The sequence below is a fragment of the Ranitomeya imitator genome, chromosome 2 (assembly GCF_032444005.1).
Source record: "Ranitomeya imitator isolate aRanImi1 chromosome 2, aRanImi1.pri, whole genome shotgun sequence".
NCBI classification, from domain to species: domain Eukaryota; kingdom Metazoa; phylum Chordata; class Amphibia; order Anura; family Dendrobatidae; genus Ranitomeya; species Ranitomeya imitator.
This window is the reverse complement of record NC_091283.1, coordinates 486324925-486339546: the sequence shown is the minus strand read 5'-3', so window position 1 is coordinate 486339546 and position 14622 is coordinate 486324925. Positions and strand designations below refer to the sequence as shown.

The window sequence follows — 14622 nt, the reverse complement described above, 5'->3', positions numbered from 1 at the left end:
ATTTGGAAGATTTGGTTCTTGCTTTCATTTTCATCCTGCTCTGAGTATCTTGTTGGGTATTAATCATAAGAGTGCAGTGACTATCTTTTTTTATGTGGTAACTTATGTAAAACTTTACATTTATTAACTAGCATATTCTTAACTCGTTAGAGTTCAGACTGAAAGGAACAAGCATGGAAGTGAGACTGATCTTTATGGCCTAGTAGCTAATATTCTAGATGAGCAAGACAAAGCACAGTCATTCTTAGATGGAGGGTATGTATAATGTTTCTTATGGACTTAATAACTAATAACTTATGTCTGTTGTAAAATCTAATTTTATTGACTTCTTTGAGTTGTATGTTCCTTAAGATTGTTGGTTTTGAATGTTCTTGAGCAGCTCCAAGTGTTGGCTAAATTCAATTATAAATATGAAACACATGATGAGGATGTAACAATGTAATAGCTGAATAAGTGGTACTCTCTTCTCAGTAATTCATGCCAGAGATGGGAATCTCTCTCTTTATGTAGCATATAGTCAGGACTAGAGTATGTCTGAGCTATGCGGTTTATTTATGCTCACTTGTATGGAGGTTGACAGGGATCATCAGACCGCTGTCATCAATTTGACAGTAACAACACTTGCTTGTGACACATGTGCCTCGGATGCTATTGTAAAGATGGACTCTGCTTCTTACACTGACTCGTCCAACACTCACCTATTGCAGTAGGCTGACAATGAACTAATCGCACTCCACAGTCAGTTCACACATCCACGAAATTGTTTTCCCCACTACCACTCACTGTTTTGATAAGTCAGCTAGACACCTTCACTGGATCACCCTAGCAAACACACCACTCAGCTTTCCCAAGCACCTGCTAGGTTGTCTTCTTTCACTCAGGCATACAAAGGATAACGCAATACTATACTAATCCTTGTTAGGGTTAGTAGGTAAGTTTAATGCAGCAAGGAACAAAGTTATTACATTTTGGATTTAACATACAAAAGTTTACAAAAGATGGAATAATACAAAAACATGAATATAGGCAAAACACACTATAAAATAAAAGGGATAAAATACAGATACTATTTTACGAATTGGATCCGTGAGAGCTTTTGGAGGAGGAGAACTCCGCAGGAAATATGGACAGGTCTGCAATACTCGTTTCTGCTCCTGGGGTCTGACCTTGATATTCGGTATATGAGATATAAAGGGATTTACCAGACTCCTCCCGCAGCTGAAGTCAGAGGAACAAGGCTTATTGGCTGATGCAGTTACACTTCAATTTTGTCCCTAATTTCTACACTGGGTCATATTATTCCACATGAACCTCATAGAGAAGTAATATAGCCGTCATCTTTTATCACTTTATATTCATTACCTCTTCCAGGCTGTGGGGAGGATGGAAATACCGTAACTGCCGCCAGAGATTATTTTACATGAAGGGGGCGCTACCAATGTGATGCTTAATGGCCACTCTCCTGATCTCACTGTGTGGGATTTGAACACAGGACTCCAGCGCTTACCACTGAGCCACAGTGCTGTCCACTAGATCCTTAGTTCAGGAATAGAACAGACATTTAAAGGACATTTGATAACTTTCCAAAATTCTTGTGAAACAATTTACAGCACATACTACATTGAACTACTTTACCCAATTTATTATATATTTTAATAGTCGTTCCATTTTATATCAACTCCACCAAAATGGACACCAACTATGACTCAAGAGCACTGATTGGGGGTGCAGGCAGAGATCCAATGCTCCCGAGCCTTTGATCTGTGTAATTTAACTACATTTATGATGGCAGTTTTCGAGACCGGTAAGCGCAGCCACACTAGTTTCCCTATTCTCGACAGCATGTTGATGCTGCCACGGATTACTGGGAATACTAAACAATATTACCGCCAAAAATCTTCTTATAGTGAACAAATCTAACTAAATTTTAGATTACTGTATTTTTCGGACTATAAGACACACCGGATCATAAGAGGCAACTAGGTTATAGAGGAGGAAATTAGAAAAAAAAATTTGGTCAGTTCTGTACTAATATTCCCTATCCTGGTATATATATGTCCACAATCCAGGTATACATTTTTCTCTCATTCCCATCCTGGTATGCATGGCTTCCTCATCTCTATTCTGGTATGCATGGCCCCCTCATCCCCATCCTCTTATGCATACTGCCCATCCCCATGCTAGTATGCGTGGCCCACTCATCCCTATCATGGTATGCATGGCCCCTCATCCCCATCCTGGTATGCATGGCCCCCTCACTTCTATCTTGGTATGCATGGCCCCCATCAGAAAAACATTTAAAAAAATAAACCATCCTACCTACCTTCCCTGTGCTCCCTTGCAGCGTCTTGTTCTGATTCCAGCAACTGGTTTATTCTTGTAAGCAGCACATGGCAGTGACGTCATGCACTGTCTACAAGCAGAGAACAGCTGCCGGAATACTCACTGCTCCCAACGCTGAGACTATGGGCTTGTGGACCAGTGAATATTCATTGATCTTTAATGGCGGCACAATGTTAGCTGCAGCCGCCGGCTTCCTGCAGCTGCTGTGCTTTCACGTGTGCCCGCAACTAAAGGGAATGAATATTCATGTGTTCATACTATTCACACGTGATCGCCCAGCAGCTGCAGGAAGCCTGCGGCTGGCAGCGTGTCCGCTATTAAAGAGAACTGAATATTCGCTGCTATCTACTCCCATGGGCGTGGAGAGCAGTGAATATTCATTTCTCTATAGCAGTGGGCACAGGTGTTAGCCGCAGCAGCCGGCTCCTGTCACCCGCCGCTGCCTCTCCACATCCAGATCAGGTACATCCGGACTATAAAACGCACCCCCTATTTGCCTCCACATTTTTGGAGAAAAAAATTGCTTCTTATAGTCCAAAAAATACGATAGATTTTTGTTAATCACTGTAAAATGTCTTTCATTCATTTGGGGACACATGTGATCTTGTGTACAGCTGATGCCACAAGGAGGTGAACACTAAGATGAAGAAGTGTTTACTCTTCCAACTAGCTATACCTCTCTGGCAGACACTAAGCTAGATCAGTTTGTACATCAGCCGTAGAAGAAAATAAAGAATTCAGTAAAATAACATAAATGAACATTATGAACCATAACTATGTTCAAAAGTAGTCCCAAGAGTATGAGCCAATAGAAGGAAGCTAGGGTAGCAGTCAACCACCTGCGGAACCTGACAACTGAGAGCACATAAAAAGAAAGAATTTAGAAAAATATGTGGAGAAGAAGGCCTTGCACACCTATATGAAGGTGTTCAAAGGGAGCAGCCGAGCATAAAGAAGCAAATAAAGACCCTATTTAGTGGTAGGAGAAACTCCTTGAAAAGATGTACAAACAAGGACACCAAAAAAATAATAGTGAGACCTTGAACCTGACCTTTAAGAGAGCCGAGACCCAAATCTGAAGGAAAGTGAGAGAAATACACTAAAACACCTTTCTTTGCGCAAACACAAGCACTTCCTTTTTATTGAAGAACAGCTTTCCAGGACGTCTTTCCTGACAGCAATATAGAGGTTTTCCTTCGATCCTTTTAGGAATAGGAAACACACAAGAGGTTAAAAGACACTTCCGACACGTACTCACCAGTGATTTTCCAAGTATCACACCAGGATGAATGCAATTCTTATTTATTGAAATTCTATACAAGTTTATCACAAATACAAAATTTAAGGGAGGGAATTACCAGTGCTGTCAGGATGGACTCCTGGAAACAATATTTCCGGTAAGTCTAATTCCCGTTTTTCAGGACTTCTCTCCTGACGGCACAATGGAGAATACCAAAGTAAGACATCTTTGTGTTAGACTACTGCCTGCAGAACCTTCCGACCAAAGGCCATCTGGCTGCCTGTCATTGTATGTAACTTATAATTCCTACAGAGTATGCTTAAGGTAGACCAAGTAGCTGCCCTGCAAATCTGTTCTACTGAAGCCGCAACTCTTTCGGCCCATAATGTTGCTACCACTCTGGTGGAATGGGCCCTGAGACCCTCGGGTATAGGCAATTTCTCAGCCTCGTACGCTAGGCAAATGGTGATTGTTATCCATCTAGCCTTGATGCCTTTTCTCCCCTATTTTGTCCCCCATATTGGACAAATAAATTAGTGTCCTGTCTCCACTCAAGAGTGTCCTCTAAGTGGTGAATAACTGCCTTTCTAACATCCAAAGAGTGAAAGAATCTTTCTTTCAGGTTTTTGGGTGCTGGCAGAAGGAGGGAAATATTATCTCCTGATTTAAATTCCAAGAAGAAACTACTTTAGGCTAAAAGGTGGGGTTAAGTTTTAGAGCTAAATGGTTGTCAAAGATCTGAATATATGGGTTCTGCACTGAAAGAGACTGAATTTCTCCTAGTCTCTTGGCTGAGGTGATAGCCACTAAAAAGACTGTCCTGAGCGTGAGTTTTGCAATGTTAATGGTTTCTACCGGCTCACAAGGAGCCTTGCACAGGGCGCTGAGGACTAGATTTAAATCCCATGGAGGGACCGATTTCCTTATTGTGGGCCTTAATCTCTGGATGGCACTAGAAAATCTTGCTACCCACGGATGAGATGCCAGGGGAGATTCGAAGAAAATACTCAGGGCCGCCATTTGCACCTTTAGCGTGCTTGGTTTCAACCCTTTATTAAACCCTGCCTAGATTGTAGAGATCACCTGGTCAGGCAGACCCCTAGCTCTTAAGATCTTCTTTTCAGGATCCACGCTGATAACTAGATTCTCCGGGTCTGGATGAAGAACTGGCCCTTGAGAAAGTAGGTCTTTTCTCCCTAGTAGTAGGAGTGGATCTTCCCAGGACATCTTCCTTAGCAGAGGAAACCAGCTTTGTCTTGGCCAAAGTGGAACTACCAGTATCACCAATGCTCCTTCCTCCTGGATCTACCTGGACACCTTTGGGATCATGGCAATGGGAAGGAAGGCGTACATGAGATCTTCTTCCCATACCTGGTTTAAGGAATCGATCCCCTCCTGATTGTCTGCTGGATTGAGAGAATAGACTATTCGGACCTTGGCATTCTTCCTGGTCGTGAAGAGATCCAGTTGAGGGGTTCCCCATTGATGACACAGGTAACTGAATATTTCCCTATTCAATTCCCACTCGGTGGACTGGATCCTTAGTCTGCTCAAGTAATCAGCAACCCTGTTCTTGGATCTTTCTAGATGTGCTGCCGATATTTATCAGACTTTCATCTCTGCCTAAGCAAATATCCTTGAGGACAGGTCCTGTAGGGGCTAGTGTCTTGGGCCCCCTGGTGATGAAGCAATGACACTGCCGTCATGTCTGACATCTTTATTTTGCTTGCGTCTGTGACGTGAGAAGTCAATATCCACGGAACTCCTCAACTGATATTTCTGGGAAAAGTTCACCATTCCAGTGCTGTCTTTAATGCCAGAGATAGATGAACCCCTTTGACCAGGGAACTTTGTCATCTGTCCCAGGTTGAAAGGTTTGTTCTATGTAGTCGTCTTGTGTGGAACTGACCCCATCGTACGCACGATATGCAAGCAGGTACCGTTCCCAAGACGTTCATTGCTGTTCTTATGGAAACTCGATTTTGAAGGAGTAGCCAGATCCTGTTTTTTACAGCTTTCTGCTTCTCTGGCAACAGAGAGATTCTTTGCCTGGAATCCAGAATAACTCCTGGAAACTTCTTCCTGGTAGTAGGTCTGATTTCTCCTCGTTTAGGATCCAACCCAGACTTTCCAATGTTGAAATCTCCAGACTGAGCTGCTCTTCTAGTTTGATCTCTGAACCGGATATTAGCAGAAAATCATCCAAATATAGGACTATGACTACGTCCGTTTGCCTCAGGACCAGCTCGGTAAAGACCCAAGGCGCAGAAGCAAGACCGAAAGGAAAGGAGTAAAATTGGAAGTGGTAGCACTTGTCTCTTATCTTTAGAGCGGACCGTAGGTACTTTTGAGAGCGAAGATGGATCATAACTTGGTAGTATGCGTTCTTTAGGTGTATTGTGCACATCACTGCGTCTTTGTCTATGAAGGGGATGGGGGTCTTTAGAGACTCCATCCTGAACCTCTTGTATCTTATCCACTGATTCAGTGCCTTTAAAATTATTATGGTATGTTATCTCCTGACTTTTTTTTTTTATATTGTAAATAGGGTTGAATAATGACCCTGACCCACTTCTGACTGGGGAACCGGAATCATTACCTTCGATCTCAAAAGGTCCTTCACATCTGCCCATATGGGGGAGGCAAAGGTTCTCGAGAGAGGATCTGTAACCACAAATCTTCTTGGGGGAGGGGGTGTCTGACAAATTTTAAGGCATAACCTTGAGAAATGGTGTTTATGACCCGCTGATTTTGGAAAATGCGTCTCTATGAATCTGAGAATTCACCGAGGCGACCCCCTACAGATATGGCGTTGTTGCTTCCTATTTCCCGAACTTGATCCAAAACGCGAGGATGTGGCTCTACTTTTACCCCCTTTAGGGTTGTTCCACCGACTAGACTTCCCTTTTCCCCAATATTCCTACCTCTGGGGGGGGGGGGGGGGGGTGGGGTTGGGTTTATTCTTAGACTGATAATCCCCCGACTAGGTCTTTATCCAGAAGGCTCTACGAGCCGCAATGGATAAAGAATTGTTTCGGGCTGCAAGCCGCACAGATTCCACCACTGAGGCATATGCCAAGAAACCAGGTTGAAAGTTTCAATGGGGGAAGAGCTTCTAACATGTTACCCCTAGAAGTTTTCTATTTTAACTGATCCTCCAGTTGGTCGATCGATAAGTGCATGCGGGGTCCTGATTGTTGCCAAGGTGAGCGGTTGTCGTCATGACAACATCCGGATCACCAGAGTGAGAAAACTTGCTGATCATGCGCAGTGCATGAATGATCAGCTAGCCTGTCTGTCAGTGCAGCGCTGACAGGTTCTATGGCATGGCGATGGTGCTTCATCTGCATCTGCATGCTATAGAAGTGATTACCTGCAAAAAATGATTGTCCCATAGTGGGACTAAGTAAAAAGTTAGAAAAAAAGTAAAAAAAAAAGGGTACACTCACAGCTTTAGGACACCAGGATTCAGCCTCCAGAATGTCCACCTGCTCTGGGGGTGAGTGGGAAAATAGTGTGGTCCACCCACTGCTTGATAAAGGTTACCATCTGTACGTTAATAACTGTACCATCTGTATGTTAATAATCTTTCAGTCCCTCTTTGCCAGAGCTACCGCAGCTTGCGATACTGTGCGCAGAAACCAGAGGGATCTCCCTTTGCCGCTAATTGAGCAGACTCTCCCAAAGGGTGAGAGCCGAGCCCAGTGTAGCGGCAACATGCTTGTGGTCAAGTTCAAAGACAAAAGGGACATCTTTTTCTTGACAGCAATCCATGGTCCCGGCACCACGGCCACCACTGTTCGAGGTACCCCAGGTCCACAAACCGGACTGTGCGCTGGGGTGCAACAAACACTTGGAGGCAGTTGATCTTTCTCATCAAGTGCTCCAGCCCTATAGTGCCATGTGGAAGACGAAGGTGTGGTATTAAAAACTGCCTGTGCATATCGTACAAATGGCACTGTATAAGGCATACGTGCTATCACGATGTGCAGGCCAGCCCAAGAACATCTTCCTTCAGTTCCAGGAGGCGGTGGAAAGGGCCCTGATGTTTAGAGATGAGGACAGAGCAGGCCCCAGCACCCCTGGAACTCAAGTTTCCCGTATGGTACCAGGGCATCATTTTACCCATGAGGGGGAACAAGTAAAAAGGTGTCGGGTATGCTATAAAAGGGGGATAAGAAGGGAAACTTGTTTCCAATGTGAAACGTGTCCTGACAAACCTGGACTATGTTTGAATGGATGCTTCAGAATTCATCACACTTCCTTGGACTAAACACATCCTGACATTCCCCTACACAACTCACCCACACCAGCCTGATATACACAATACCACACACACACCAACCTGACGTATACTACACCACACACACCAACCTGACGTACACGACACCACACACCAACCTGACATACACTACACCATACAAACCTACCTAACGTAGTGTCAGGCTGGTGAGTGTGGCGTAGTATACATCACATCAGGTTAGTGTGTAGTCTACATGTGGTGTAGTACACGTCAGGTTGATGTACGTGTGGTGTAGTATGCACTACACACACGAACCTGACGCACGCGACACCACACACCAACCTGACATACACTACACCACACACCAACCTGACGTAGTGTCAGGTTGGTGAGTGTAGCGTTGTGTACATCAGGTTGGTGTGTAGTGTACATGTGGTGTAGTACACTACACCACACACCAACCTGACATACACTACATACTTTCCGACATGGTGTCCGCTAACGATTGGAGCTAATTCTCCATTCAAAAAGTCTAATGGCGCTCCTTCCCTTCCGAACCCTGCTGTGCGACCAAACAGTGGTTTATGACCACATATGAGGTATCGGTGTACTCAGGAGAAATTGCCCAACAAATTTTAGAATCCACTTTATCCTGTTGCCCATGTGAAAATGAAAAAATTGAGGCTAAAAGAAAATTTTTGTGAAAAAAATAAAGTACTTTTTCATTTTTACAGATCAATTTGTGAAGCACCTGGGGGTTCAAAGTACTTACTATGCATCTAGATAAGTTCCTTGGGAGGTATAGTTTCCAAAATGGTGTCACATGTGGGGGAGCTCCAATCTTTAGGCACACAGGGGCTCTCCAAACGCGACATGGTGTCTGCTGACGATTGGAGCTAATTTTTCATTCAAAAAGTCAAATGGCGCTCCTTCCCTTCCGAGCCCTGCCGTGCGCACAAACCGTGGTTCCCCCCACATATGGGGTGTCAGCGTACTCAGGACAAATTGGACAACAACTTTTGGGGTCCGGTTTCTCCTTTTACCCTTGGGAAAATGAAAAAAAAATGTTGCTAAAAGATCATTTTTGTGACTAAAAAGTTAAATGTTCATTTTTTTCCTTCCACGTTGCTTCTGCTGCTGTGAAACACCTGAAGGGTTAATAAACTTCTTGAATGTGGTTTTGAGCACCTTGAAGGGTGCAGTTTTGAGAATGGTGTCACTTTGGGGTATTTTCAGCCATATAGATCCCTCAAACTGACTTCAAATGTGAGGTGGTCCCTAAAAAAAAATGGTTTTGTAAATTTTGTTGTAAAAATGAGAAATCGCTGGTCAAATTTGAATCCTTATAACTTCCTAGCAAAATGAAAATTTGTTTCCAAAATTGTGCTGATGTAAGGCTACGTTCACATTAGCGTTGTGCGGTGCTGCGTCGGGCGCAGCCACGGCGACGCATGCGTCATGCGCCCCTATATTTAACATGGGGGGCGCATGGACATGCGTTGTCTTGCGTTTTGTGACGCATGCGTCATTTTGGCGCAAGCGTCAGGGCGTAGAGGATGATGCAGTTTTTTGGCTGCATTCACATTTGCGCTTTTGGGCGCAGCATCATCGACGCATGCGTCATGCACCCCTATCTTTAACATTGGGGGCGCATTGGCATGCGTTGTCATGCGTTTTGGTGCGTTTTGCGACGCATGCGTCGTTTTGGCGCACCTGGCCGGGCGCGGCAAACGCAACATGTTGCAGTTTTTCGGCGTCATAAATTTTTCAAAATTAAGTTAAGTAAATAAGGCAGCACACTGCAGCGCTAAAACATGTAAATTTGAAAACACGAAATTTGAACTGCATTACTGCACTAGAAATATGAAAAATGAGAGCTTTTAGCGCATAAAAATGGCCAATTTTATGTGTACCTGGTAGCCCCTTTACGGCATCTCTCTTATACCAGGTCCTAAACTTGCCTTACCTCACTGAGAACAAACGTCTCCATCTGAATGGGTACATGTGAAACCTCTTCTTAGACTAAAATTCTCTCTCTCTGTGGAGGGGTATTGGACCTGCTGTAATTAAAACACCTGAAGCTAGGAGGCGGAGTGCACGATCAGAAGGCTAAAGAATACATTTCAAAAACCTGACCGGCACATCCAAACATAGACTAAGTGTGAACAGGTGCTGAACCTAGAGTCGCCAACTCGTATATAGTTAAGTAAATAAGGCAGCACACTGCAGCGCTGCAGGTCCAATACCCCTCCACAGAGAGAGAGAATTTTAGTCTAAGAAGAGGTTTCACATGTACCCATTCAGATGGAGACGTTTGTTCTCAGCGAGGTAAGGCAAGTTTAGGACCTGGTATAAGAGAGATGCCATAAAGGGGCTACCAGGTACACATAAAATTGGCCATTTTTATGCGCTAAAAGCTCTCATTTTTCATATTTCTAGTGCAGTAATGCAGTTCAAATTTCGTGTTTTCAAGTTTACATGTTTTAGCGCTGCAGTGTGCTGCCTTATTTACTTAACTATATACGAGTTGGCGACTCTAGGTTCAGCACCTGTTCACACTTAGTCTATGTTTGGATATGCCGGTCAGGTTTTTGAAATACATTTTTCAAAAAACGCATGCGCCGCGTTTGCGTCGTCTATGCGCCAAAACCCCCATTGAAGTCTATTGACAATGCAGAAGATGCAAGTACTTGTGTCGCAGCGCATTGTACGATGCATGCGTCCTTTAATTAAAAAACAGGAAAAGTGTCTAGACACTGACAAAAGACCCTATATACAGTCATGGCCAACATTTTTGAGAATGACACCAAAATTATATTTTCACCTGATCTGCTGCCCTCTGGTTTTTATTAGTGTTTGTCTGATGTTTATATCACATACGGGTAATTCCATGTCAAGTGAACCAATGATTTTTACCACTATATTTTTAATTCTTTTGAGATTTTGTTATTTGGTAACAGTGTGTCAGAGAATGCAAAATGTGAAGAAGAAAAAATTCTAGTTATTTTTTTTAAATTTTTTATTGATTTTCAAAGTTCGGAAAAAGTGTGAATTTCGGTGTTGCCTGCCTTTACATTTCTCCCCATAACTCAGGCTAGAAAAGAGACAGAGAAACAAAATAAACACCATTCTACTCAGAACTGTACAGGCTTTCACCAGATATGTCACAAGAGTATCTTTGATAATATTTTACCTATGCGAACGCAAGCACAAAACTTTAAAATGCATTTCCGAAAAAAACGTTTAATTTAAAAATTTCAAAAACTGCACATGTGCCTGCTATGCTCCTATCCACATATGTACCAAAATGCACGATGGGATCATGATGGGATCATATTTTAAAAAATAAAACTATTACAGTGTCAGTTCAAAAATCTTGATTTCAGATCTGTTCAGCCTGTGGTCTAACAGTGTGGGGTCTATATTTACCAAATAATCCATGATTGCTAGATATTACTGTATTATTTTATGTTACCACTTAGAAGCAGGAGAGGACAGAGGAGAAGCTTTGTTAGGGCTGAGAATGACCAGAGGTAGACGGTGACTGCAGAGCAGATGACAGGCCGGCAGCTCGGGACTCCACAGACCGTATTCACACCAAATCTTATCATCCAGGCAACTCCTCAAATGGAGGGAGAAAAATATTCTTAACATCTAGTTCATGTATTGTACAAACCAGGACTACGAGGAGGAGGAGGAGAGTTTGTTATAACATCAGTTACAGGAAGCAGAACCCATCACAGGGACTCAGCAATACCGCACTGTCATCCCATGTAGTGGAAATAAAGACAGTGACGACCATGAAGTGGTAGAAGGCGGCACAAGATCGGCAATGGATGATACAACTGGTGATGTGACCTGTGAATATGATCGGCGCTGGTGGCGGCTACTGGACTCTCCAAAGATTGTGAAAATGAAGACGTAGAAGTGACTTTTCTGCACTTTCTGGTCCAGCGCCGTCCTTTGTGTATCCAAGAAAATCAGACATTGTAAAAGTTAACAAGGGACACATTGATGATAACAGGCCTGTGTAAAAACCTACTATTAATTGTTTGATTAGTTCATTATTTTATAGAACGAGGATTTAACTACTGTACTATTCTTCTTAACCCCTTTACCCCCAAGGGTGGTTTGCACGTCAATGAGCAGGCCAATTTTTACAATTCTGACCACTGTCCCTTTATGAGGTTATAACTCCGAAACGCTTCAACGGATCCTGGTGATTCTGACATTGTTTTCTCGTGACATATTGTACTTCATGATAGTGGTAAAATTTCTTTGATAGTACCTGCGTTTATTTGTGAAAAAAATGGAAATTTGGCGATAATTTTGAAAATTTCGCAATTTTCAAACTTTGAATTTTTATGCAATTAAATCACAGAGATATGTCACACAAAATACTTACTAAGTAACATTTCCCACATGTCTCCTTTACATCAGCATAATTTTGGAACCAATTTTTTTGTTTGTTAGGGAGTTATAAGGGTTAAAAGTTGACCAGCAATTTCTCATTTTTACAACACCATTTTTTTTTAGGGACCACGTCTCATTTGAAGTCATTTTGAGGGGTCTATATGATAGAAAATGCCCAAGTGTGACAACATTCTAAAAACTGCACCCCTCAAGGTGCTCAAAACCACATTCAAGAAGTTTATTAACCCTTCAGGTGTTTAATATGAATTTTTGGAATGTTTAAATAAAAATGAACATTTAACTTTTTTACACAATAAATTTACTTCAGCTCCAATTTGTTTTATTTTACCAAGGGTAACAGGAGAAATTGGACCCAAAAAGTTGTTGTCCAATTTGTCCTGAGTACGCTGATACCCCATATGTGGCAGTAAACCACTGTTTGGGCGCATGGGAGAGCTCGGAAGGGAAGGAGCGCAGTTTGACTTTTCAATGCAAAATTGACAGAAATTGAGATGGGACGCCATGTTGCGTTTGGAGAGCCACTGATGTGCCTAAACATTGAAACCCCCCACAAGTGACACCATTTTGGAAAGTAGACCCCCTAAGGAACTTATCTAGAGGTGTGGTGAGCACTTTGACCCACCAAGTGCTTCACAGAAGTTTATAATGCAGAACCGTAAAAATAAAAAATCATATTTTTTCACAAAAATTATATTTTTGCCCCCAATTTTTTATTTTTCCAAGGGTAAGAGAAGAAATTGGACCTCAAAAGTTGTTGTCCAATTTGTCCCGAGTACGCTGATACCCCATATGTGGCAGTAAACCACTGTTTGGGCGCATGGGAGAGCTCGGAAGGGAAGGAGCGCAGTTTGACTTTTCAATGCAAAATTGACAGAAATTGAGATGGGACGCCATGTTGCGTTTGGAGAGCCACTGATGTGCCTAAACATTGAAACCCCCCACAAGTGACACCATTTTGGAAAGTAGACCCCCTAAGGAACTTATCTGGATGTGTGGTGAGCACTTTGACCCACCAAGGGCTTCACAGAAGTTTATAATGCAGAGCCATAAAAATAAAACAAAATTTTTTTCACACAAAAATTATTTTTTAGCCCCCAGTTTTGTATTTTCCCTAGGGTAACAGGAGAAATTGGACCCCAAAAGTTGTTGTCCAATTTGTCCTGAGTACGCTGATACCCCATATGTGGGGGGGAACCACCGTTTGGGCGCATGGGAGGGCTCGGAAGGGAAGGAGCGCCATTTGGAATGCAGACTTAGATGGAATGGTCTGCAGGCGTCACATTGCGTTTGCAGAGCCCCTAATGTACCTAAACAGTAGAAACCCCCCACAAGTGACACCATTTTGGAAAGTAGACCCCCTAAGAAACTCATCTTGATGTGTTGTGAGAGCTTTGAACCCCCAAGTATTTCACTACAGTTTATAACGCAGAGCCATGCAAATAAAAAATATTTTTTTTTCCACAAAAATTATATTTTAGCCCCCAGTTTTGTATTTTTCCAAGGTTAGCAGGAGAAATTGGACCCTAAATGTTGTTGTCCAATTTGTCCTGAGTACGCTGATACCCGATATGTGGGGGGGAACCACCGTTTGGGCGCATGGGAGGGCTCGGAAGGGAAGGAGCATCATTTGGAATGCAGACTTAGATGGATTGGTCTGCAGGCGTCACATTGCGTTTGCAGAGCCCCTAATGTACCTAAACAGTAGAAACCCCCCACAAGTGACCCCATATTGGAAACTAGACCCCTCAATGAACTTATCTAGATGTGTTGTGAGAACTTTGAACCCCCAAGTGTTTCACTACAGTTTATAACGCAGAGCCGTGAAATTAAAAAATCTTTGTTTTCCCACAAAAATTATTTTTTAGCCCCCAGTTTTGTATTTTCCCAAGGGTAACAGGAGAAATTGGTCCACAAAAGTTGTTGTCCAATTTGTCCTGAGTACGCTGATACCCCATATGTTGGGGTAAACCCCTGTTTGGGCACACAGGAGAGCTCGGAAGGGAAGGAGCACTATTTTACTTTTTCAACGCAGAATTGGCTGGAATTGAGATCGGACGCCATGTCGTGTTTGGAGAGCCCCTGATGTGCCGAAACAGTGGAAACCCCCCAATTTTAACTGAAACCCTAATCTAAACACACCCCTAACCCTAATTCCAACGGTAACCCTAACCACACCTCTAACCCTGACACACCCCTAATCCCAACCCTATTCCCAACTGTAAATGTAATCTAAACCCTAACTTTAGCCCCAACTCTAACTGTAGCCCCAACCCTAACCCTAGCCCCAGCCCTAACCCTAACCCTAGCCCTAACCCTAGCCCTAACCCTAACCCTAGCCCTAACCCTAGCCCTAACCCTAGCC

The 14622-nt window shown here is 43.0% G+C and overlaps 1 protein-coding gene across 1 annotated transcript in view; it reads left to right on the top strand.

Moving 5' to 3' along the window:
• Window positions 1–14622, top strand: part of MEIOC (meiosis specific with coiled-coil domain) — a 195194-nt gene that overhangs the window by 30389 nt on the left and 150183 nt on the right. The window contains exon 2 of the mRNA XM_069754881.1: window positions 151–255. Within this exon, the coding sequence (XP_069610982.1) occupies window positions 151–255 (105 nt within the window). The remainder of the gene's footprint in view (window positions 1–150; window positions 256–14622) is intronic.